Source organism: Ceratotherium simum, chromosome 5 (assembly GCF_057802395.1).
Source record: "Ceratotherium simum simum isolate JZ-2026a chromosome 5, ASM5780239v1, whole genome shotgun sequence".
NCBI lineage: Eukaryota > Metazoa > Chordata > Mammalia > Perissodactyla > Rhinocerotidae > Ceratotherium > Ceratotherium simum.
The window spans coordinates 12,663,600-12,684,143 of NC_141904.1; the positions used below are offsets into that span (position 1 = coordinate 12,663,600).

Genomic DNA, 20,544 nt, shown 5'->3' on the forward strand with positions numbered 1-20,544 from the left:
ATCCAAATTTACTTCTGGGGTCTCAATGTAATGGGTAGGGTCTACCAGACTCCTCAACTTAGGTGGGGCCTGGTCATCTACTTCTGTCTCCCTTGTTCTGAAAGGCTATCAAAATTATAGTTCAATCAGCAAATGCTTCTAGGTCTTAAGTGGTTTGGAGTGTTAACTTTCTAGGTACTTATCATGTCTTAGATTTTGGCTTGCTCATTCCTCATTATTATGTTACTCTTGGATGTTAAGATTTTTAGAATATTTTATGTAGCATTTTAATTGCACTCATTAGGAGCATTGACCTGAAAACCTAGCCCATCATGCAGGTAGCAGAAATCAAGATCTTCACCTTGCTTTGATGTTCTTCAGTTTCACTACATTTATAGGCATGTTTTAATCCTACTTAGGATGCACTGTGATTCGTGGAGCTATGGATTCACGTTTATCAACTCTGGGAATTTTCCAACTTTTTAAAATATTGCCTCTTCTCCATTCTCTTCATTTACTTAATATAATGAAGTATATTAGAGATTCTCATTCTATCTTCCATGTCTAACTTTCCTTTAATACAGTCTTTCTCTTTGTCTTTACTGTCTTCTAGGTAAATTAGATATATCTTCAAGTTTAAATCACTTCAATTATGTCTAGCCCATTTTTGACTTATCCATTGAATTTCTGATTTCAGTCTCTATTATTTTTGATTTTTACTGTTAACTTTTTTAAAAATTTTTATTTATTTATTTTTTACCCCCAAAGCCCCAGTAGATAGTTGTATGTCATAGCTGCACATCCTTCTAGTTGCTGCATGTGGGATGCGGCCCCAGCACGGCCGGAGAAGCAGTGCATCAGTGCGCGCCCGGGATCCCAACCCAGGCCGCCAGCAGCAGAGCCCGTGCACCCAACTGCCAAGCCATGGGGCCGGCCCTACTGTTAACTTTTAAAGTTTATTCCTGATAGTTTCCTATTGTATGCTCATCTTTGTAATTACAGGTACTCTGCATTTTATCTCTGACAACTGGAACATATTAAGTCCTTGCCAGTATAAAATCTGTTGTTTCCATGTTTCTGTAATCACTCAGTGGCTGGTCTTATGCATTTGGGAATCATCCAGTAATGCTATGGGAGTTCTATAGGCCTAACTTGGAAAGGTTCCTTCCAAAGATTTGATTCTGCTTCTACTGGTATCCAGGAAGTATCCCCATCCTGGAAGCACGTCAGCCTGCTCTGACTTCCCTACTCTTCAAGCCTCAGAACCCAGATATTGCTCCTGGCCGTCTACACCCCAGGACCTGTCCCTACCCTGATTAATCCAGATTCAGTTCTATTAAGCTTTGGGGTTGAGGTGGGGGAGGAAAGGGGAAAAAGTCCTTGGGGAACACTTCTACTTTTTGTGAGCAATGTCTCAAAAAGTATGTTCTGAGATCTAGTTGTCACGGAGGTCAGCTGCTCAGAGGTCCTGCTTACTCACGATATCAAAACCAGACATTCATTTTAAAACCTCCATGTTATTTCTTAAAACATATTAAGCCTATTTTATGAACAATGCTCTGATAATTCTAGGATCTCCAGTCTTCATGAATTTCATTCTGTAGCTTGCACTCAAATTTCCTCTTTTCCTCAAGTATTTTGCATTTTGCATTATTAGAGTTTGAAAAAACATGTTTAAAGTGAACAAATTTTAAATAAACAGCTCATGAATTTTCATATTATGTACACTCCTGTTTAACCACTCCCCAGATCAACATGTGGGACATTTCCTTCACTCCAGGCCCATTCCCCCTTCCCACCTCTGGGTAAACTCTAATTTGACTTCTGGCACGTTGACTAGTTTGGCCTGTTCTTGACTCTTACATAAATGGAATAGCATACATTCTAGTCTGCGCCAGGCTTCTTGCACCTAACGTGTTTTTCATACTCATCCATGTTATTGGATGCATCAATAATTCACATTTTGCTTTTTGTTTTACTATGTAGTATTCCATCGTATGAATATACTACAATTGACCTTCTCTTGGTGACCACCTTTAGTAACAAAGCTATGAACATGTGGACACATTTTCATTTCTCTTGAAAACTCCTTCCTCCCCCAGTACCCCTTCCCAAGTAATAATTCTGGGTTACAGAGTGGACATAGTTTTAAGCTTCCTCAGAAGCCACTCCTTTCCCAAGTAGCTGTTCCATTTCACCCTCGACAGCCATGTAGGAGTCCCAGCTGTTTGTGTCCACTGCTGTTACTGTAGGGTCTCTCATTTTTGGTTCTAATTTCTATTGCTAATCATGCCAAGCATCTTTTCATACACTTATTTTGTCAAGTGACTGTTCAGGTTTTTGCCTCACATATACTTTCTCCCAGTCTGTGGCTGCATTTTTACTTTTAACAGTGTCTTTTTTTGATTTTTTTTTTTAAATGGTCAGTGCTTTCTGTGAACTCCAATCCTTGCCGACTCCAAGATTGCAAAGATAATTCTGTTTTCTTCTAGGTTTGCAATTTAAATTTTTAGCTTTAGACCTATCATCCATCTTTTGTGTTTGGTAAGGTAAACGGTTCATTTTTATTCATATTGATGTCTAGTTGCTTTAGCACACTTACTGGGGGTGGGAGAGACAAAAAACCAAAAACCAGTATATAATTTAGGAAGGCATATAGATCAAATACCCTAGGCCACTAAGACACCTCAGTTAAGTTCATATAACGGAGATCAATCATATTGGATAACGTTGAGAGCTAACATTCAGTAGTGGTTGAAAATGGGCTATTTATCCTCAACAACAAGAGTCAAGGATGAATTATGAGGTGCTTTGGAAGAATAGGGGACTGGGAACCACCAAATAGGGGTCTAGCACTACATTCTGTTAGGCTGGATGTGAGGAGCTTATTTGGTTTAGACTAGGTTTAGAATCCTGCGTCCACCACTAGTTTAAAAATAGCAAGTTACTTTTTTTACTCAATTCCCAGGAAAGAATAAAAGAAAATGGGTTATTTCTCCTGCTGGACTACTGAAACACTTTGACCTTTGTTTGAACAAGGAATGACCCTCCCCATTGTAGCCTGTCAAATTTCTATCCTTGTTTCAAAGCCTGGTTAAAACACTATTTTCTCCAGGCAACTTTTCCAAATCTTTCTTCAATAATAATCACCATAACACTTCCAGAGACATAGGACATCCCTGAGGTTCAAAGGTAGTATAATTGAGTGCAGCTTACACAAGACAAACTGAACCTAACATTTGTTAAGTCTGACTTTCTACAATGTCACAAGGATGCTTTGGAAAAAAACATCCTTTGGTTTCCCAGTAGCCTCAGAATATAATCTAAACTCCATATAGCTCAGCTTCCAAGACAGTTCATACTGTTCCAATTTACATACTTAGCTCCACTGCTCATTATCCCCAGTATGTTTCATTCTGAGCCAATCCTCATAGGTCTTTCCTTTAAATGAAGAGATTTTTTTTTAACCATCTCAGTCTCATCTCAAGTGCTCATGAATAACATAGTGTAGTAAATAAACACAAGACTAAGATTCAGAACACCCAAGTCAAGAAAGCCCAGTTGTGACTAATATCCTTCTAAATATCACTTGTCTATTCCCCCCATCTATAGGCTGCTGGGAAATCACATAAAATCATTGTATAAACATAGCACTCTACAAAGTTCAATTACTGAACTGACTCCATATATATCAAGGTAGCCAGCTGGTGTGCAATGCAAAAATTAAAATAATTTATACTTCGCTTGCTTGCCTGAGTGTCATCAGTTGTGTAGAGGTCACACTTGAACCTTAAGAAATCATCAACTCACACATTCCTTTCTCTATCACAGCTCCCGATATTCAGTACTGAACACACATACACACAACTTAAACTTGGACATGAGCTAAGCCAGGGCAACCTCCACCATTACTTTGCCACTGTCTTCACTCTACCCACTATTTCAGTCTTCGGTGAAAAGAGTACTGTTAGTAGGCCAACCGACTGAAGTTTACATTAAACTTCGAGAAACGGAACATGACAAATTTGTCGTGTTTTCCTCACCTATAAAACCAGGTGATGTTTGATAGTAGCTACAATTTGAGAAAACTTAAAAAAAATAAAATAGACAAAATATAAAGCGGGTAGGCACCACGTAACACTTATCTCTGTCACTTGTATTTCAACCTATCATACGTGGATTCATTTCATTCATCATTTTAACAAGTTTCCAGCTCTTTTCTTTTAATTTTAATATTCTTAGCTTTCCTAAAGGCCAAAACTAAAACAAAAAAAGCTCCTAATGTTAAAAAAAAAAAAAAAAAAACCATTAAAACCTAGCGAGGCATCAATCAAATAACCGAATTAGGCTCTAATTTCTCAGATGTTCTTTGCCAACTGGATGTTTTGATACATGAAAAGTACTGGACTTCAAGTTCAATAAACCTGCGGAAAATATGGAAGAAGAAAAATTTCCTACTGAACTACAAGGGAGTTAGATTATTTGACCTTTTGATTCCTAGAGATATCTAGGCCTAGCAGACAGGAGCCTAACACTTACCTTGAAAATGGCAATGTACTTATTATGTTTCACACATAATCCTAAGCAAGTGTGATTATATTCTCACCATACCACAGTATTAAAATACATTACAGGAAAAAAACCCCCCATATTTTCATAAGCATATTTTAATTTTTTTGAATTTTAACAATTCAAATAAAATTCAGCTAGTTAACATAAATACAGAGTAAATGCACATAATGTACAGCCATGTACAGAAAGGCAATAATAGCAAACCTCATACAAATGGTCAAAAGATGTCAACTTTTTGAAGTTGATTATTTAGCTACGACTGAGGTCATAATTTAATTGTTCACATATGCAGGGGTACACATTCAAAACATTTAACACAAAAACTGAGTGAAACTAGAATTCTCAGTTTCTAAACAGAGTAAGCATAAAAAGCAGTGTATAGATTAACGAGAAATATAAGGGCATGATGGAGAAGAGATCTGAGTGGAGAGAAAGTTAGTACATTATATTAAACACTTTTATATAATTAAAATTCCTCCCTAATTTAAATCATTCAGAAATATCTATATTCTTAGGAATGTTAAAGTCATGAACAATATCAGAGGAGAAAAAGGTTGAACTACTATATTTATCAGCCCAAAGGGGGTCCCTATAGTACTAAGAGTCTGGGCAGAAGAGCATGGAAACAACAAAAGACAAGCATGAACGATGCTGGGAGAATTAAGGATAGACTGATCTCTAGCACTTAAAGTCTTCAAGGTCAAATAAAAATTCTTCTGATTTAAAACAAATCTAAAAATGCTGACATGTTTACACTCTAGTAAAAGAGTAAACACTCTATTTTTAACCACCCAAACTCTGCTGGTCCTAATACAATAATGCTATTCCACAATGGGCATTAGGCTTAAGGAGACAAAGGCTGGGTTAAATAATCTAATTTCTATCTTGGTTTCAAAGTTACAAATTCAGTCACTTGTGGGCCCCATCTAGTAAGGGTGGTTCCACTAAGTTACATACATAATGAAAATTAAGACAAAGCTTTGGTGATAAGTTTTTTCCTGGATTTAAAAGCGCTATATGGTATCCCACAATCACAGGGTTGGTAATTCTCAGATTTAGACTCTGAAATTTAGGAAACTGTTTCTATAAACCACAGGTACTAGAGTTCTATCTGCTGCTCTGTGAGAGTATGCTCTTTCAGTATCTACTGCTTTAACCTGAATAAGTGCAATGCAATTTTCTGGGAAGATTCTATAATAAAAGTTCATACCAATCTGAAGAATGCTGACTCTCTCTATACTAGAAATAAAAAGTTATCTGATGAAAACAGATAAAAACAAAACACAGTTTAAAAAAAAGTCCAATGCTTTCAGTATGTGTTTTCCTTTTAAACATTTGCATCAATTACAAAAAAATGTCCAAAGAAATGTTTCAGAGATAAACTTTATATACAACTTTTACTTATAGTTTTCTTTTTTAAATTATCTCGTCATACATAAAGTAAACTACAGCAGATTGTGCTTTGGGAAAAAAAAAAAACTTCAACTTCATCGCTCCTTTCCAGTTGTTGCACAAAGAAAGTCTGAGACTCTAAGGTCTTTTCCTTCTACTACATACAGAATACTCACTTTTAAAAGCTGAATGTAATGCACTAAAGGTCAACGTTAAGTTTTACTTGCTAAATACAAATAAGAATAGAATACATCTTCATCCTTGAAGGACACTTGTTATAATTTGCTAGAACTAAATAATAAAATGTTCCTTAGCTGCTGGTTTTCGTATCATCTTTAGTCATTCGTGGAGTACTGAGATCACTAAGATTAGGGAGAGTCTCTGTCCTACATTCAACACAGCTAACGTTTACGAATCTTCACAAGGCAAATGGCACTGTATTAGGCAGTATAAGTGGCACCTGAAAAGCCAAACACGATAGATTGAGACTTGCTCTACAGATTTGAGTTAGAAACCCCTGTTATTGTCTTTTTGGCATGTTCCTCACAATAAATATCAAAGCTGAAGTTCACCATAAAAGGTACGAATAATTCCAAAGGTAATGAAACTAAATTTGCCTTTGGTCTCCATATAGGTTGGAATATTTTTAATTCCAATTGAAGCACCTCAAAAACATCCAGCTACTGTTGATTTTCAGGAAGTGAAGCAGGTGGAGGAATTTAAGAGGGCGCTATGTTTTTTCGGTGACACCATAAAAAACTTGCAATGACATGCTACAATTTTCTACGTTAGGGGCACTACAGTGTACGTAGAATACTTAAAACGTTTATATTAAAGATCTCCAAAACAACATATCTAAAACCCAGAAAAATGTTATGAACACTATTTCTGCCTAATACATGACCAATGTTTGAAAAAAATCATCTTAACACGGAGTTCTCTCTACTCTCATCCCCCAAAAAAGGCCACACGGTGCATCCACAAAGAGTCATTCTCAAGATAGAGCCATTGCACAAAACGTACGCTCATGTATACTGAAGTGAGTACTACGCTGGAGCTTAACTGCAGAAATTTTATACACTAGTACAGCAACACCCACAAGCAAAAGTCTCCATAGTTACAGCAAACATCTTTACAATATAAGGCCATACAGAATACATTTAAAGAATTAAAAGGTGCAGCTGAACTCAACAGCAAAATGTAAAAGCTATATCCTGTTAGCACACTTAATCTGAATTAACTTGACTCTTTCTATGAGTTACCATTCAAGAAATTGGGACAGAATAAATTTCTTGTCAAACGCGGTTTGTTCATTTACAAAACTTGAAGTCAATTAGGATCACTACCAGCTCAATCAGACAGCAGAGGGCCCTCTTCTATAAAGTTCATATTGCCCCAGATATTTATGTTGCCTTAAAAAAAAAAACCCCAAAACTTGCAATGGCAAAGCTAAAAATCACCATTTTCTCTACAAAACAAATGCAATCTATATAGATCTTCCAGAAATAATTCAAAGATTCAAATTCTTAATGTGAAAGCAAATAGAGAAAGATTCACAAGTGGTAAATTTTTTCCACTTTAAGAAAATGATACCTGGGTATGACACATGATAATTCAAGTTCATAACTAATAAATTGCCAAAAATCAAGTGCATTCATGTATCATGTTAGAAAAGACATGAAGACATGCTCAAGTTACTGAAATGACCAAGAATCAATATTTTACTGGTTTATTTTGTCCCAAACAATTACAATTTGAGTTTGCTATGTTAACAACGTGAGTGTCCACATTATGCTAAACATCAAGCATCTGTCAGCGAAAACCAAAACATTTTAAAGCCAGATATATACACGATATTTAGACACTATTTCATTGGTTGTCAAAAACATTGACTACTAATGCCAAATAATTAAAATATTGTGCCAGACCCTCTCAAGGAAAGATGAATACTGAGGATCTCACTATTATTTTGTTATTTTACAATTTTACATGAATTAGAAGCCAGAAGTCAGAAATTTATGACTTTCAATACTATCTTTGGATAGTTACAGTATAGTATATAATTAGGGATGGCTTTGTTTAGAAGACTGGAAAAGCGCTCATGAAATAAACACTATACTCTGACTGCCATAAATCAACAAAATGCAACTTGTGTCCCATGGACATGGTAGAGAAAATGGCAATTTTGAGGAAGGAGTGCTTCTGAAAGCTTTTTCTTGGAGGCAGCTGAGATTTTTTTCACATTACTGAAAAGACCAAGTAATGTGGTTATGATTACTTTAATTCCTACAACCAAACTTCCACCTAGGCATAGTTACACGTTCCCAACTATTTTTCTTCTGTCCACCATCCTGGCTTCGATACTCCATGGTCCACTATCATCTTTTGGTCTTCTCTTTTTATAGTACAGCAGCCCAATGATGCTATCCATTGAGGAGGTAGACCACCAATTCATAGGTGGCCATCATAATGGCTGTGTTTGGAATCTGTCTCACCAGATGAGTTGTTAGACCACGGTAAAGAGACCCATAACCTTCTTCTTGAACAACCAAAGATACTGTCTGAAAAAAAGATCTGTATTTTGTTCCCTCTTCACGTAGTCTTGTTCTTACAACTTCTGTTTAGGAAAAAAATAAAGTCATTTTATTTAAATATTAGTGATATCTTTATACCCTCCCAATACTGAGCATCTCCCATTTATCAGTCTTTAAGTGTAAGCTTAGGATAAATAAGGAATGATTTTTAATGTGTTACTGATTGAAACCAGTCACATTATAATAACACCAAATTTCTAAGATAGCTGGCTAAAATCATGTATACTAATTATAAAATTTCATAGATTCCTGAATGGTAAAAGACAAAATAAAACGGAAGTGTAAGTTGTATATTTGTTGTAGATAAAAGAGAGAACAGATGTAATTAAAAAAGAAGGTGAAGCAGCAGGAAAGGGAATGGAGTTGGTATGAACGCTGAATACAGGAAAATATAGTGGGAAACAAGCAGAAAAGATTTTTAAAAAAGTGGACAGTACAATGAGAAAACAGAGTTATTCATCTATTCACAATGGTCCACATATACCAACATGAAATTTCACATGGCTGAGGCTGAAAATGTTTAAAATACTGGCCGCCAGGTAAAAGGTCCCATTTTGGGGGCAACTAAGCAAAAATCATAAAATTTTAGAGCTGAAAGGAATCTTAAAGATTACAGTCAGTCGAATTTTTCTTCATTTTAAAAGGTGAGGAAATTGGGGCACTGAGAGCTTTTCGTCAGGGGTAGAGGCTGGGACAAGAACTCAGAGCTTCCTCCTAGAGTCTGTTCTTTCTGCAGCCATTATTTCCAAACTTTTTCAACACAGTACTCCGGACGGGCCTGAGGGAAATGCCCTAAAGCCATTTTTACTGCAAATGTTAATAAATGAAATCTCTTGTGTCCTGTCTTAAAAATTCCTGCCGTTTATATATTCCACTTCAAAACACTGTTTATAAACTGTAACTCTTCTTGTAATGACATCATCTTACTTGAAGGAAGAAAGCTTAAAATCCCAAAACTCACTCGCACCTTAGGACCAGGCTGGTCCTCCCACAGGAGGCCAGAACCTCAACAATACTACAGACTCTGTCTTCTTTGACTCCACTTAAGGAAGTGAGTGAGGAACTTCCCTCAGGAAACTGGGCTAACTTCACAGCGCAACTTGGTTCAAGACTTGGTTTTATTCATAAATCGCACTTTGGAGCAAATACTCATTTCCTGGTCCCATTCTATTTTTCCTGACACAGCTTTAACAGCAGAACCTTAGCTTTACAAGGCAAATGTAAATGGTAGTCAGCATAACCACCAACCTCAAACACACCAGAATCAGACTGCACTTAAACAAAACAAAGCTACAAAAAACCTTCCACATGTTGCAGACAAATTCTTAAGTGATTTCCTTAGATATTAATGAAATAGGCTAACATTGTAAAACATAAAGACAGAAATAAAAGAAATTATTCATATACACTTATTTGCCAACATGAAATAATATAGAATAGCTTGGTTTTGGGATTTCAGACTTCAACTCAAATTTGGGCTCCACCACTGAGTAAGCTACATGACCTTGAGCAAGTTAATCTTAACATTGCTTGTTTCCCATTTAAAAAAAGAAGACAATTCTGGTTATGTTCTAGCATACCTTGACTTAGAGAAGGTAAGTACTTTGCAGGATTTTTATGTAGACCAGCAATAATGTATATAAAGTATCTAGCATAGCACGTACATCTGTACCTTTTTTTAAAAACAGAAACTTGCCCAAAGGTCACATGGCTGGAATCTGACTCCTGGGCTGAAATCTGACTGCCCACAGCACATGCTAAGTCACCATCATGCTACTATAGCATACACAAACTATTAAAACTGCCTTATGCTACTTATACAGATTTAATCCCATTATGATGAACTCTTAAGAATTGGATTTTGTTACACTAGAATTCAGTAAAATTATAAATGCTCTAAAAAGTGGGCTGTTGGCTGGGAAAATATTTCTGAATTAATAGATCATGACTCACATACACTCAACTCCTCTTACCATGTGGATACGCTATAGTTGTGGCACACGTTTTTGAGGTGGCAGCAGCTAGCATCATTCCCACAAAATCTGAAGCTTCTTTTACAGACTCTTCATCATTTTCCATTGTAGGAGGAGTCTTATATTCCAGTAGTTTTTGCTTAATACTTTCATAAATAACAAAATGGATAACAGTCTCTGATATGCCAGCATATGAAGCCGACATGCCCCTATAAAATCCTCTAAGTCCATCTGTCTGATACACTTTACGAACACATTCAAAAGCCCCCATTCGCTTTTCCCCACGGTTCCTGAAAAGCAAAAAGGAAAAACCTTATTAATGTAAATAAAATAGTACAGGTTTTTAAATAAAATATAGTAGAAATATGCCACTGTAATAAAAAATGATCTTTTTTTTTTTTTTTAATTTTTCCCCCTTTTTCTCCCCAAAGCCCCGGTAGATAGTTGTATGTCATAGTTGCACATCCTTCTAGTTGCTGTATGCGGGATGCCGCCTCAGTATGGCCCCACAAGCGGTGCATCCGTGCGCGCCCAGGATCCGAACCTGGGCCGCCAGTAGCGGAGCGCACGCACTTAACCACTACGCCACGGGGCTGGCCCCTAGAAAAATGATTCGCTTTAACTCATGAAGAACTGAAATCAGAATTTTAAAACACTCATTATAGAGATCCTATTCTTTTGTCCCAAATTTGTCATATTAGATGGGTTACATTTAAGTAGTTTATTTTACTAAATGCAAAATACACTATATTGAATCTTCAATTTCACGTCCTCATTGGAGTTTGTATTGCAGGGATAAACAAAAGAACCCTTTAGTCCCAATACACTGCAACCATGGCTCAAGATAAAAACAAAATAAAGTAAACAAAAACCCTCAATTATATTAAATCCACTTCTAATACATTAGATTTTTTTGTATTTAATAACATATAAAAAGAATGACTGACACCCCAATAATGATAGTACATCACAAAGCAAGGAGTATGATTAACCAAATTTCTGTGCACCTCAGGGACTCTTCCAACCCTACCCAGTTCCTCCCAAAAGGGTGAACTAAAGTCAAATTTCCCATGATCCTTTGAAGTCAATGGCAGTATTTTTGTTTCCGTATCCTGGTGAACAGTGAATGAGGACCTCTACAGTTCTCAAGTATTTACCAAGCACTGTGCCCGAGAAAACTGCTTTAGTGCTCCCCAGCTACTCTTATACAAGTACACAACTTTGAGTCTGTAAAAATATTTATTACCTTACACAATGATTCCCCCAATAGAACCTTATCTATAAGAAATGGGTTTAAATGCTACCCACAGGGAAAAAAATAGAAAACTTACCTATTTATAAATTATATATAACCTGTTTCTCACATAAGATAAAACCAAAACTAAGACACCTACCTAATAACCTACAGATTCCTCCAGTTTTATGAACTAATAGTTGTCTTGAACTAATAACTGTCCTCAACTAATGATATTGAATAAATAAATACCTTCTTATTTGAGTGATCCATACAACGAACTGTAATTAGTTTCTGCCATCGGATCCTTCCTCATGAGAAAGTTACAAGAACTACAAGTCCCAAGAGTAACAGGCAAATACTTCACCCTGTTCTTTTTTCTTCTTTTTTTTTTTTGGTGAGGAAGATTGGCCCTGAGCTAACATCTGTGCCCATCTTCCTCTACTTTGTATATGGGATGCCACCACAGCGTGGCTTGATGAGCGGTGCGTAGATCCACGCAGGGGATCCAAAACTGTGAGCCCTAGGCCGCTGAAGTGGAGCGTGTGAATCTAACCACTACGTGACCGGGCCAGAACCCTTCACCCTGTTCTTGATCTGTGTCATAAATTAGCATCCTCAAATCAACTTTTCACTATACTCCAACCCCATCCCATTCCCCATCCCCAAGCCTAAGAAATTGTGCTGGCTTGGGTTACAGTTATAAGTGAAAAAATACTATTAAAGAGTTTTAAGCCACGCTTTTCCTGGATCCCCTATAGACACATCCTATAACATACTGAAACATACCTGCCAGTAGTTTATAATAGTATACTATCAACTGACATCTCATATTTTTTTTAACCTTTGGGTTAAGTCTTACCTACCATTACTTTTCAGATCTTTGGCTTTAAAAAATGAACTTTTGAGTTTTGCTACACCACTTAAGATTTCATTGAAAATTATTCCAGATCAAACAAGAATCAGACATTTCAAGTCTCCAAATAGCACATAGTTCAACATGATAGAATGTGGAAAACAGATATTTAAGCAGGCATAATTGTTAATTATTTATTAGGTCAGTTTTATTTATAGTTTATAAGATGCAACACTAATTCCCAAACCCTAAAATAAAAAACAGTGGAAACTCATTATAGTCTACCCTGGACTGAAAGGCTAAAACAATTTCAAAACTACTAACATTACTATTATTATTATACACCAGATAGGATCATCTCTTTACTTAAAAGTGTTACCTTCTCCCCATCCTCCTTTTTAAAGGCCAACAGGAGTTGAGATGGCCAGATTCTAAGCTGCACTGCTTCCGGCCTTCTCTCAGTTCCCAGAACATGCCAAAGGCCCTAAACTTAGCACCTGTGAGGTCTGCACTGACTGTTGGCCTCTGCTTAAAATGGACTCAAAAAACCATTCCTTGACTATTCCATTTAAAGTTGGTCCCCACTGTTTCCTGGCACACCTCTAGAACCTAGCAGTACCTCACTATAGATTTATTGAATGAATGAATTTTGCTGCCATAAAGTGGTCAATGGTAACAGATGAAGTCTATGAATATATGAGAGCTAAATCCCATGTCAGGCCTCTCTGTATATAAGGTTACTGAATTTGAGCAATGATCCTCAAAGATTCAGTCTAGACTAGTGGATCACGTGGGCTACTTTGCTGTTGGGAGGCTGATTATGATCACCCATGTAGTGCAAGGATCACTTCTTGGACTGGGTTAATATAGCCATTTCTTTCTTCTTCTTCTTTTTAAAAGAAAAAAGAAAAAAACAAAAACACACATAATACACTCTCTTCCCTGGAAAATCTCATACTGCCAACTATCATATTACTTTTGCTCCTCATGGTAGATCCAAGTTTTAAAAACAAAACAAAATAAAAAAACAAATTCATCAGCAAAAGAGGAAAACATGGTTAGATATCTGGCACTGAATTGCAATAATATAAATTTATAGAAAAAAATTAGTTGAAACCAACTTTAACTAATTCTGTTTTAATGAATTAACATACCTCGCATCAAGCTGTAACCGAGTCTTGATAAGCCAAATGGGGTTGGTCGCCGTGATTGCGGTAAAACCTAAACAAACATGTTTAAAATGAACGCTGGTAAAAATGAAGAACACACTATTAACTTTAAGGTTTCTAAACTTATATAAATCTATATTAAAGAAAATGCATATAAATATTTAAACTATTAACTGATGTATGCTTTACACTTCTATTTTACAAATCCATACAGCCATGAACATTTGTACTTTACTTCCAATCTACATTCTTAAATTCTGACCATAACTAAAGGATTCTTTTAAAAGCAAAATCTGAAATTCCTCTCCCAACATATTCAGAATATCTCAGGGGCGCCCTCTACTCTCTAAGCTGAATTGTGAAACCCATTTCTACAAACATAGAAATGTTGTGTATTCCCGGGCTTTTTAGCATGCAAATTCACCTACAAATAGCTAGTGGGGTCCAAATAACATCACAAATCACTATGTACAAAATGGATTCGACAGAAACGTCAGCATTTACTAAAATGTTATCTTAAGTTGACTGTATAACAGAAAGGATTGTTGTTTGGCCTTATGAATACTTTATATAAACATACACTTACTAAGACTGTTAAAATAATGGCACCACAGAGGTAAGGTTTCTGTTAGGGTTGACAGGAAAGATCTCTTTTTCATTCACTTAAACACATACAAAACCTCAAAAAGTTCAAAAAGTTACAAATTGGAACTTCCCTCTCACTTTTATAGACACCGAGGAGAGAAATTCAGGGTAGCAGGTAGCTCTAGTTTACTTTACACTAAAGCACTATGTACTAGCTATCAGTGCAGAAGGGTGGTCACCTAAGATGGCTCATTCCAGGTAGTAAATTCAGATCTCTGGAACAGTGTATTTCTTGGCCAGTGCATATCTTCTACTTGCTATCTTCCTAGTGTTATGGAAAAACAGCAGTATGTGAAACGCAATCTTGATGATGGGAATTTATGAAGATTGCTTCATCTATACGAAACAGGGTTTTAATATACTGCTTGTGAACATTTAAGATCAGCACACAAACATCACAGAACTACTTACATCAAGCTACATTTATTCAGTCGGCCTTTAAATTCAGTGAAAAGTTACATGCAGAAATGTCTAAGGATCTGAACTATTTTAATACTTTCTGTCAAATACTAGCAGGTCAAGCACATTATTTTTAGAAAGGTAGAATATAACCAGCACATTTAATATGAGTAAAGTACTTTCAGGAACAAAAATGCCATGGTGTACTTAGGAATCATTTGTTTTTCAAGTTAACATATAGTGCAGAACCAATTATAAACCTATCTTGGCTTTCAAAGTTAGTATGGGTTGGTATATCTACAAATAATTTTACTAAATTGATTACCAAGTGGAATTTAGTCTTACAGGTTCTTTTTCCTTCTATAACGTAAGATAACTAGCTAACTCAAATTTTACTCCCTTAATCCACTGTTTTAACATTGTAGAAACAGCCAGATGTTTCACAAATGGATGCTCAAACTGAATCTATTTATTAAGCAAGATAAATGGAATAAAAGTTAGGTTTGACAACTCCTTTAATAATTTTGTAATGGTTACATAGTCTCCATTTCTCTTAAGTGCTTTTAATACCACACACATACATGTAAAACTAGAACGGGACCAACAATTTTGAAGCATCAGCCAGTACTAAAATAATAAAAATTTAAAGTGTTGGACATGTTGTCAGGAACATTTTTAAATAAGAGGTTCTTTCCATGCATATACTCTTAGTAAAAGGAAAGAGAAGAAGAAAAAGAAACTGTCAGACCAGTTTAAACATTTTGTTTGGAAAAGACTTTTCTTGCATGGCCTGGCTTAAGTGAGAATAAAGTTAAAGAGTATTATTTTTTTCTTCTCTTGAACATAATTTTTCTCAGGGAAAAAGTCAAACTAAAGATTAAAATTATATTTTAAAGCAAATAGGCATCGGATATCAGTATTCTGGTCATTTAATGATTCTTTACTTTTAAACTTAAATATTTGTATTAAGCTAAAATGTACAGCAATATTATGGGTTTATTAGCAAAAAGCTGCTAACCAGCACAAACCAACAAAATACTCTGCATTACTCACAATGGTTTTTATTAATCATTCTGTGGAATTTTTAATTTAAGAAAAAATATTTGCTTTTTATTAAATTTTAAAAGCCTAAAACTGGGAATATCCTTGTAGGAAACTTTTTTAAAAAAAAGCCTGTTTAGGTAAAACTCTCATTCAATTTATTATACTTTATTTGAAAAGAAGATAAGCACCAAGGTTTTGTTTTAAATAAAAGTTCTCTTTCTAAAAATATAAACTTAGTACCCAAGCTTAATATTCTTCCAAGTCACAAAATCCCTCAATTAGAGGCTGGAAAAAACCCCATATATGAACTTTAAAATATTACAATAAATACTAATAAATGTTATTAGGAATAAATATTTTAAACACCTTTAAATTATAATTTTAATTATTCTCTGTACATATTAATAAAAAATGACAGGAAGCAAACAACAGGTATTTCTCACTTAACTAAAATTCATTTCCAGACACAAATTAACCTATGGAACAGGACACATTAAAATTCAGCTAAGTGAGAGAATGTTGTCATGTCAGGGCCATATAACTGCTGTCATCAGTAACCTGTGCTGACAACAGCTGTTTTGGCTCAACTCTCCCAATAATAAGCTGGCTCTCTTCATAAAGACACTAGCCTAACTGCCAGCAAACCATCAGGTTACATAAAGAATCTAGGCACAATCCACAGGTTTTTAGCTATTGGTCCTTTACTGGTTAAAACGCTGGTCCTTGAGTTTTAGGCTATGACTTTCTCTTAAAGACACTCTAATGAACTAAGTAGACATTATTAGGCTAATTAAATCTAGAAATACATAATCTATTAATTCAAGAAATAAAACAAGTGGGAGGAAACAAAAATGTACCACTAGCTTAGAATTATATACGGCAAAGCAATCTGATATTGACAAACAGCCAAAGCTAAACCTATCTTCCTACTTCTTCTAAGACAAACATACACAAGGAATTGGGAATGGTGCCCCTGAAATTTAGAAATTTCCAATTATTTTGGCATTTAAAATTGGTTACATTTTGATAATATGCTAATTCATATTAATATTCTGAGCACCCAATTTTATACAATAAAATTGACTTAGAGGTATACGAAGGATCTATTTGTAGGTTAAGAAGAACTAATATTGTTCCACAGTCAGTTAAAGCAAAGTGGCAGTACACTGGCCATATTGTTAGTAGTGTGGTTAGTATTTTATTAGAAAGCTTTTTCTTTTAAAATGCAATTTTTAAAGTTTTGCTTCATCTAAGACTCCATTTGATAATGTAAACCAATTAAAAAACATACTAAACAGAAATCCAGCTTACAGTAAACTTGCTGAAAATGTCTATTTCATTAAGTGAGTGATACCTGTAGTATTGCATTTTCGGTACTTTTTATTTTAATTAACTTCTGTAAGATCAAAGCCCACCTAACTGTCTAAGAGATATGTATTAAAACTAGTAAAAAAAAAAAAAAACCTAAAAAAACCCACAAAAAACCTATTAAAACTAAGACACCTAAGATCCCATATATTCTTATCCTGCATTTATTTGGAAACTAAGGGTAGGTATTAAGATCAATGATTTGCAAGAGAGTAGAAAGCCAAGTATCAACAGACAAGAGAATGGAAAGCATTGTCTTAGACTTTTTAGATATTAGACTTTTTGGATATGTTATGCTACGCAAAAGGAACAACTATGTTTTCTAGAAGTTGTAGGATGGTATGATACCATTTACAACTATGTGTATCTTAAATACAGTTATCAAATTCTTTAGAGGTCAAGGCTATTATGGCCAAGCTGAAGATCCCAGGCTTTCATTACATGATGACTGAAAAATTATCCCATTCTTTCTTCTAGAAGGACTATTACAGAGGAATCAGAATTAAAGTTTCATAAAATACTCAGATAATGCACACACAAATTCAGGAAATAAAAGTTCATTTCCCGCCTTCTATTAATTCCACAGCTATTATAAATTCCCAGGGTGTGTTTCTTATACTAGAGGCTGCAAGAGATGCTCAGATCAGTACTCACGAGGTTTAAGTTAGTCCATATTTCTACAGGAAGTGACCTGCGGATGGGGAGCATGAGATGACACGATCTCACTCTTTTCTCGGGAGAAATGTACAGTAAATGCCTAAAATAGACACAGGCTTTTCTGTATCATAACAACAAGCAGTGACCTCATCAGAAACATGTGTACAAAATGAATCCCATTGGAAGGATTTGAGAAATATTTACTGTGAGATCTAACTTCTTTGAAAATTTTAAGTTAGAAAAGAATATCAGAATGGGCCATAAATTAAAAAAAAAAAAAAATGCACCGAGTACTGAAAATTCTGCCATCTGTAGCAGTTTCAGAGTCCAAATACTTACCTAAAAGAAGATCAATTTTGCCTTAAAGAAAAAATGCTAACCTTGTCAAAGGGGAATCTAAGAAAATATTTAGAGGAGATTATCATATCCCATCTTCCTACCGTTATTATCTACCATGATTAGAGTTGAAATCACAATTTTCTATTCTTTATTAGCCTACTTAGTAAATCTTAAAAACAAAAACCAAACAGAATATTCAAGTAACTTCATTTTGTAACTATTCATAAATTTTTTTTTTATAAAACATATGTTGCTACAATAGTACCTTTCACCTTTTTGCACTATTGCCAGTAATATTGCACATCCATTTTTATGGAATATTTTGGATTATTTTGTATTTAATTTCTTGTGTTCTAAAAAACAAAAAACAGGAAGAATGTTTACACACAAACACACAAAACATCTATCCAACCATCCTCCTGGTTGAATGAACTGCCATGGACAAAGAAAATATTTTAAAAAATATTTCATATATGCAAGACAAAATTTCTATTTAATGAGTAAAAACTTAACCTTTAATAATAAACTTTAAGTCAAATAGAAAAATATATCTCAAAAAATAACAGTGAATGCTATAAGCAAATAAAACCCACTAGCTATGTAGTAAATGTTAAACAATTAATTATTGGTATTCAAAAAATTGAGCAATAACTGTTTGAATATATAATCCAATAAAAGTCAGAATTCATTTCCTTTAAATCTGTAATATATATAAAAGTATATACATTCCAGATAAAAACTTCTGCAAGTTGGGAATTACTATAAAGAAAGAAGAAACTTAATTTTTTGTATACACACCTGTGTCTAGGTGTATACAGAGGGAAATGCAAGTTCAATTAAACAAAACAACACAAATATCCTCAACAAAACAAACACCCTCAAAAGCTAAGATACATTTAGTCTGACAAAGCTCATATGTAGGGGGAAAAAAAGGCAGGCAAAACATAGAGCCAACATTATTTCATTTGATTAAATAACCTTGCAATTGGAAAAAAAATTTTTCAAAGCATTAAAATTTATAGCTCAAATTTAGAAATTTACAAATTCTTATAGTATTCCCTTGAAACACTACAACAAATGAAATTAAGACCCACTTTAAATAAACTGTCCTTTTAATAGAAAAGGTTTAGTATCGAAACTGTTTAGTTCATATAGATAAAATGCAAAATTAAACTGACTTAAGAGGTTACTCAGAATTAAAATTAGGTACAAGGTATGTTACTAAATCCTTAATGTGTGTGCTGTTTGTTTGATGTGGCAAAATCTTGCAGGCAATATCATTAATGGCATTTTTTGGATACTAAAGTGACAAGGTTAGCATTTTTTTTGAATAGCCAGTTAAAAAATGATTTTTCACATGACTGCCTCTAAGCACTTTGCACCCTCAATTCATATTTAGAAGACCTCTAAAAACGATTCTGAATAAAAACCAGAGCAATCTGGTCTAGATTATTTCAAGAATGAAGGGGGCAAAAGTCTACCTTAATGAATCTGCAGGGGACCATTCAGTTTCACCAACCACACAGTTATGTATAAAAACCGTGAAGCTAAACGTTAATGCTCATGAATAGTGCAAGGAAGCTCTGAAAGCACAATTCTCAGAAAAATGTGACTGCAAACAAATGGAAGAAGTATTTTCAAATTACATAATAAATGTATAGTGTAATAATCTCTGAATAAGTATAAGACTATCAATTTACCAAAATTCAAGGAATTCAAGTTGGGAAATAGTATCAAATAGATAAAAGCAAACTATGAGTTAACATTTGCCCACATTTGAGAAAAAAGTGCAAAATGACAATTGCACTAAAATTCTTTGCAAAGCGATACAAATATAGTAATAAATTCTGATGAGATATTCCAATGAAAAAAGATGTTCCAGTGGGAATTAAGGTATTCCGAAACTCTAAATTTGAAATACTGAATATGTAACAACTATCCTCAACTTAAAATGATGCTTATCTACTTTCTTGATTTCAATGCTTTCAAAAAAGAAAGATTAATATTTTTAAAATAATTTTCTGGGGTTAAAAAACAAAAACATAAACACTGGTAATCCAAAAATATATTCTTAAAGATCCTAATACAGTGGTTATACAGTTTGAAATTGGCCACTTTTACCTTATACCCACTCAAATTTGTAGAGGGAAAATCATATCTATTTGTATTGAACATCTGTAAAAAGCACATTAAAAAATAATTCTAGTTGTAACCAGATAATCTCTATGGCACTAAATAATTCTCAAAATCCAAATCTATGTACACCAACCTACTCATTCCAAGGATAAGGTAATAGAGCTTCACATATAACTTGCCCAAGATC

The 20,544-nt window shown here is 34.6% G+C and overlaps 1 protein-coding gene across 1 annotated transcript in view; it reads right to left on the reverse strand.

Annotated features, from left to right (window-relative positions):
* Positions 1 to 4,630: 4,630 nt before the first annotated feature.
* Positions 4,631 to 20,544, reverse strand: part of SLC25A36 (solute carrier family 25 member 36) — a 38,342-nt gene continuing 22,428 nt past the window's right edge. Inside the window, exons 5-7 of the mRNA XM_087430473.1 lie at positions 13,755 to 13,821; positions 10,511 to 10,800; positions 4,631 to 8,560 (exon numbers count right to left, since the gene is read on the reverse strand). Coding sequence (XP_087286599.1) covers positions 8,367 to 8,560; positions 10,511 to 10,800; positions 13,755 to 13,821 — 551 coding nt within the window. The 3' untranslated portion in view covers positions 4,631 to 8,366. The remainder of the gene's footprint in view (positions 8,561 to 10,510; positions 10,801 to 13,754; positions 13,822 to 20,544) is intronic.